Raw genomic sequence first — 6,765 nt, 5'->3', positions numbered from 1 at the left:
GAGCCTGACGAACTTTCCCAAGCACCTCCCAATTGTTTCCGCAGATCAAGTATGCAGACATTTGCGCATCTCCAGTCAGAACAGGACCTGCACAAACTTTTTCACATTTTCCAGCTGGTGCCCGCATCGCCTTCATTGTTGTTTTCATTACTACATGAGAATGACTTTGGACATTTTGGGGGGAAATGTCCCATTATAAAAGAGTAAAAGTATAATCCATCCTATTTATCTTCAATATATTTAATTAACATTACAAGGAAAAAACATTGGGGTTCTCTTCTTTTCGGACCAGGTTCTGTTATGGTTCTCTACAGTCCAGGTTCTGTGTTGGTTGACTTCAGTCCAGGTCTCTGTGGTGGTTCTCTTCAGTTCTGATAATCAGAGGGCTCAACATCTATCTGAGGGTCTGTGTCACTGTGTGTCAGGTTCTGTGGTGGTTTGCTTCAGTTCTGATAATCGGAGGGCTCAGCATCTATCTGAGGGGCTGTGTCACAGGGGGCTCAGTTCCTCACATTCTGAAAGAAGACACACTGAATGAACACTTTCACACACACACTTCTCCCAAGGTGTCACTCTGGTGATCTGTCTTTTCTTCATGATGACATGTCACTGTTAGGGTCAGGATGGACACTCTGTGGAGAGAATGAGAGAGAGGCAAAGAGAGAGCACACAAAGAGAGAGCATGAGAGGGAGGGAGGGAAGGAGGGAGGGAGTAGAGAGAGAGAAATGCACGAGCACTTTGTGACACCACTCTCTCTTTCATTTTCTCTGAACAAATTCAAATACTGTATAAAACACAAACACATAATAAGAGACGTACTGCCAGAGTGTCGTAGTCAGGTGACATGGTCCTCATGTTCAGACCTGTGTACGTGTCACTGTTAGGGTCATGATGGACACTCTGGAGAGAGCGGGAAATGGAGAGAGGGAGAGAACATGGTAACAGTGAAAATAGTGTGAAAGAGACTGTTGTGATACAGTAGATTAATGTCACCAGGTGTGGAGGTGGAGGTTTACTGATATAATCACCTGTGTGTCTGCTGTGGCATCACTTCCTCCTGTGGATCTCCTGTAAAGTGGAACATAGTGAGATAAAATCTCTACTGACCTCTAGTGGAGGTTTATAAACATTTCATATTTATCCCTGGTATGGAAATCCTCACCTCTTCAGAGTGCAGTAGATGGTGAGGAGCAGAGCTCCAGCAGTCAGGACAGCCCCCACCCCCATTACAGGAACCCAGGGAAACACTGCTGCAGGATCATGGGTTTAGGTGTCAGTAGGTTAGAACATATATCTGTTTGTAGTTGTATTTATTATGGATCCTCATTAGCAAAATGTAGGCAGTAAAATTAAGGCAATTATTCCATTTTTAAAAACATTACAATGCATTCACTACAGATTGCAAAACACATGACTTATATGACCTTAGGCCCCTACTCTAACACCACATATCTACAACACAAAATCCGTGTGTACATGTGTTTATAGTGCTTATCTGTTAAAACAGTCATCTCACAGAGCACCAGAAATAGACAGAACATGACATACTTACACATGACATTAATATGGACAGGGATGGAAGTCTCTGTCCCTTTAATGTTGCTAGCTTCACTGTAGTATTCTCCTCTGTCCTCAGAGATGATGTTAGTGATGCTGTAACTCTGTCCTGATGCTTTTGGTGAGGTTACGTTCTTCTTGTACCAGGTGTATTTGTCCACAGGTGGGTTGGCATCACTGCTGCAGGTCAGAGACACTGAACTGCCCTCCACTATTTCACCAGAGGGACTAACTGACACTGAGGTGTTCCTTGGTCCATCTGATGTAAAAGACAGTGGATTTAGAAGGAGTACAAATTAGGTTAGTTGCAAATATTCTATTAACTTTCCACAAATGTACTTTTCCACACAATGACTTTTAGATTCACCCTCTTATTGAAGATTCTCTATTCAAGTATCATGTGAAGCTAATATCTGTCACTACAATGTTAATATACCAAACTAAATATTTAAAACCCATCTACTCACATCTGACAGTGAGAGTCTCTTCAGCAGAGGGGAGATCCTCATGTCCTTCTACAGAACAGGAGTATCTGCCTGTATCCTCACTGCTGACTGAGAAAAGGATATAGACAGGAGAGGAGGTGTTGCTGTTTGGTATAGACTGTCCATTCTTATACCAACTGTAGACTGTGATGGGGTCCAGTGTACATTTGGTTCTACATCTCAGTGTGACATTCTCCCTCTCTGACACAGATGTAGGATCCATCTCCAACACAACATCTAGAGTAAAAGGAAACAAATCATTATTATCCTCCTATATATGTCCTCTTATATGAAATACTAGATTTGTTTTGTTCTGTCACATACCACCACAGTTTCTGTATGACTGCCCTTAATAAGTTCATTACAGTAATAGATGTGAGATGAGTGACATATTACCTGTGACAGTCAGGGAGACAGGTGAGCCAGCAAACGTATCTCCTGATGTTATCAATCTGAATCTGTACCCAGCAGAGTCTCTCAATCTCAGGTCTGTGATTCTCAGGGTACAGTCACTCTCCTTATCCCCAAGGTACTCTATATGACCCTCATACCCTGGCACTGAGCTCAGATCTTCAGCCTCCATACCAGACCATTTAGTAAACCAGAAAGCTTGTTTGATCTCATGATAACTGGGATATGTGTAAGAGCAGGATATGTTCACTGTTGACCCCTTCAAGGTACAGATACTCTGATGGGTGTAAGTCACACTCCAACACTTCTGACCTGAAAGACAAGAAGATAACAGAACACCTTTCAACAGTCTTTAATTACAATGCTTACCAGTATACACTTATATTTTTAATAAAGTAGGAAAATAATAATTACTTCCTAACCGTTTGTAAAACCATAATTATATTCAGTAAAAGTAACGAGGAAGTGACCACCCCTTCAGGTTTGTAGTTTTTCAACATTTGTAGTTTTCATTTTATGAAAATTGAAAGGGTGTTCTATGTGCAAAAACATAGCGCAAAGGTCTTCAAAAAGTGAATTCTCCCAGTGACATGAATGCACCCCGACGCGGATGGCTCCATGTGGAGGTAATTAGGGAAAGTGCCAACCAGCCGTGGAGGCAACATAAAAGGAGCGATGTGGCCCACCGCAGGAGAGACCCGGGAGAGACCGACACAGAGCCAAAGCTGAGAAGAAGAAGGACCGAACCTATGTGATTTTCTTTGTTATGTTTATTTTATGGCCTAGTAAAGTTGTGTTTGCTGACTAAAACCTCTCTGTGTTAATCTCTGCACACTCAACCCAACACCCCACAGTTTGTTATGTTTATTTTATGGCCTAGTAAAGTTGTGTTTGCTGACTAAAACCTCTCTGTGTTAATCTCTGCTCAACCCAACACCCCACAGTTTGTTATGTTTATTTTATGGCCTAGTAAAGTTATGTTTGCTGACTAAAACCTCTCTGTGTTAATCTCTGCACACTCAACCCAACACCCCACAGTTTGTTATGTTTATTTTATGGCCTAGTAAAGTTGTGTTTGTTGACTAAAACCTCTCTGTGTTAATCTGACTAAAACCTCCACAGTTTGTGTTAATCTCTAAAACCTCCTGTGTTAATCTCTGCTCAACCCAACACCCCACAGTTTGTTATGTTTATTTTATGGCCTAGTAAAGTTGTGTTTGCTGACTAAAACCTCTCTGTGTCTCTGCACGCTCAACCCAACACCCCACAGTTTACCACAATTTTAATAAATGACCACATTTTCATGAATTTGATTATATATTCTTGAAGCCCATTCAACACAGCTTGGGAATAGATACGGAACTAAAGCAGAAGTGGATGTCACACTCAAAGCATATACAAATATGATTGTCCCTCAAGTGAAATGTTGTATGTAATGTTGTTTACAAGCTCAACACTCACACACTGCAGGAGAGTGGAGATCCTCATGGCCTTTTACAGCACAGGAGTAACTGTCTGCATCACTAAAGGAGTCTGAGTCCAGGCTGGAAGTGTCCTCCTTTACTTTGTGTCCGTTCTTGTACCAGATGTAGGTGGGGTTGTCAGTCAGAGTACAGGTGGTGCTACAGGTCAGTGTCTTATCCTGATGTCCACCAGTCACCTTCACCTGAAGACCTGGAGAAAAACAATATCACTGTAAATCCCTTTATCACTGACTTATCACTCTAATACAAAGATGGAAGAAATCCTATGTTATTCAGACAGAAATACAAACCAAGACAATTATCCTGAACTAAATGGAATTCAACAGTTTAACTATATTGAATGTTACTGTACACATTACAGTGATTATACATTACAGACCCATTTTCTCACACTAACAGCATTTGTCCACACTTTGTTGCCGTACTCTACTTGCTGAGTGTGAATGGAAACCACAGAAAGGACCTAAGTGTTACTAAGTGAGGTGTAAAAGACAACTATTCCAGAAAAGAAGAAGCCCCTAACAGACGATGTCACTGAATACACAGAATAACATTAAGATAACATTACTAAAACATTACGAATGAGACCATACCTGCTACAGACCAGACAAAGACCCCCAACACACTTCCTGCTGTTCTCAAGGACATTGTTGCATCTCCCACCCTGCAGTCTTAGAAACATAAACAACTCACTCTATAGCTGGTGAATAACTCCACCTGATACATTGAAGTATAAACTGTAAATGGGGTCCAGGGCCTCATTACTGAAAATGAACCAGGCTCATGTTGTGTTGTGTTGTATTGTGCTATATGGTTGTCTATGTGAATACTGTCTGTCTGTAAGTCTATTGCACTATGTATGTATGTATTGTGCTATATGGTTGTCTATGTGAATACTGTCTGTCTGTAAGTCTATTGCACTATGTATGTAATGTGTGTGTTGTGTTGTATTGTGCTATATGGTTGTCTATGTGAATACTGTCTGTCTGTAAGTCTATTGCACTATGTATGTATGTAATGTGTGTGATGTGTTGCATGTCTGTCTACGTCTGTCTATTTAAGATATGCTGTATGATGCAAAAATAATTTCCGAATAGATACAATAAAGTCATCTTCATCATTAACAACAACAACAGGTCTGTATTACTGTAAACACATATTTCTACATTGATTATTCTGAAGCTGTTTCATTCTCAGAACCCCAAATATGGGAGGATAAATGTTAAATCCTCTACGGACCACCAGGTTCAATGATAACTCCTATCCCCAAGCTGTGAGGCTAAACAGTAAGTGACACACACACACACACACACAATCTGTATTGAAGGCCCATAAGGCCCATGGAGTCTGTATCAAAGTCTAGAGAGCTGGTTGTTATGGATGTAGAAAGTTGAAACACACATCCTACACAGTAGAGATGTCAACCCTCCTCCCCATCAGTCCTGAAGGGCCCTCAGCTAAATCCACTGCGTGCAACACACACACCGTTTTATTTCTTAATTATTTGGACCAGGAGCCCTGAACCAAGATCAGCGCTCCTACTCTGAGACACTTTGTGAATACGGACCCTGATATAACAACCCGTTACGTCCGTTGTTAGAAGGAGACCAAGGTGCAGCGTGGTAGGCGTACATTATACTTTAATTTTAATTGACTCCAAAAAACCACAAAATATAAACGAACGTAAAGTTCTGCAGGGCTAACAGCAACTGTGCAAAAACAAGATACCAGAACAGAAAGTGGGAAAAAGGGCTGCCTAAGTATGATTCCCAATCAGAGACAACGATAGACAGCTGCCTCTGATTAGGAACCATACTCGGCCAAAAACAAAGAAATAGACAACATAGAATGCCCACCGCAAATCACACCCTGACCTAACCAAATAGAGAAATAAAACATCTCTCTAAGGTCAGGGCGTGACACTGAGACAGTGTTTACTGCATAACTTCCGGTGTTTCAAACAAAGTCTCTTGACATAGATTGCAAGGTTAGCAATGGCCTGATGCACGGTTAACCAATGGCCTGATGTCCTTGTTCAACTTCAATGGCCATCAGGCAAAGCAAGGATTAGGAAACAACTGTGTAGTCTGTCAAAGGTACTGACAAACATGTCATTATTCTGTAGTATATTTTGTAGTAATAACTGGACGGTTTCAGCCCTGAAAGCTGATTGGCTAACAGCCATGGTATATTTAAGCAATATTGCATGAGAGCCCATGTGTTATGATGACATTTTTATCATGGCTGTGAGTGTCATAGCAAAGTCCTCTGGGTTTTGTTGTACCGTAACCACACAATACATGATTAATCTGTATCCAGGCATGCTGAGTTGCGTTGTGCATAAAAGCCTGTACTACACCCTCCACTTCTTAAGGACCAAACCCTTTTTTCCCATTTTCGCCTAAAATGACATACCCACATTTAACTGCCTGTAGCTCAGGACCTGAAGCAAGGATATGCATATTCTTGATACCATTTGAAAGGAAACAATTTGAGGTTTGTGGAAATGTGAAATGAATGTAGGAGAATATAACACATTAGATTTGGTAAAAGATAATACAAAGAAATAAAAATCATTTTTTTGGTATTTTCTTTGTACAATCATTATTGAAATGCAAGAGAAAAGCCATGATGTATTATTCCAGCCCAAGCGCAATTTAGACTTTGGCCACAAGATGGCCGCAGTGTATGTGCAAAGTAGACTGTAGACTGATCCAATGAACCATTGCACGTCTGTTCAAGATGTTGTATCAAGACTGCCCAAATGTGCCTAATTGGTTTATTCATACACTTTCAAGTTCATAATTGTGCACTCTAGCCTTTAGCA

At 40.9% G+C, this 6,765-nt stretch overlaps 1 protein-coding gene across 1 annotated transcript; it reads right to left on the bottom strand.

Moving 5' to 3' along the window:
* Window positions 1–593: 593 nt before the first annotated feature.
* On the bottom strand, window positions 594–4,321 carry LOC121844654 (B-cell receptor CD22-like). The gene is made up of 9 exons (XM_042314989.1): window positions 4,318–4,321; window positions 3,916–4,128; window positions 2,440–2,766; window positions 2,026–2,280; window positions 1,554–1,817; window positions 1,164–1,251; window positions 1,030–1,069; window positions 821–901; window positions 594–632 (listed from the first exon to the last, which is right to left on the bottom strand). Exons 1-9 carry the CDS (start codon window positions 4,319–4,321, stop codon window positions 594–596), a joined length of 1,311 nt encoding a protein of 436 aa, XP_042170923.1.
* Window positions 4,322–6,765: the final 2,444 nt, after the last annotated feature.

The sequence above is a fragment of the Oncorhynchus tshawytscha genome, unplaced genomic scaffold, assembly GCF_018296145.1.
Source record: "Oncorhynchus tshawytscha isolate Ot180627B unplaced genomic scaffold, Otsh_v2.0 Un_contig_493_pilon_pilon, whole genome shotgun sequence".
NCBI lineage: Eukaryota > Metazoa > Chordata > Actinopteri > Salmoniformes > Salmonidae > Oncorhynchus > Oncorhynchus tshawytscha.
Note: the sequence above shows the minus strand (reverse complement) of the source record. Positions and strands in the feature narration are given on the sequence as shown.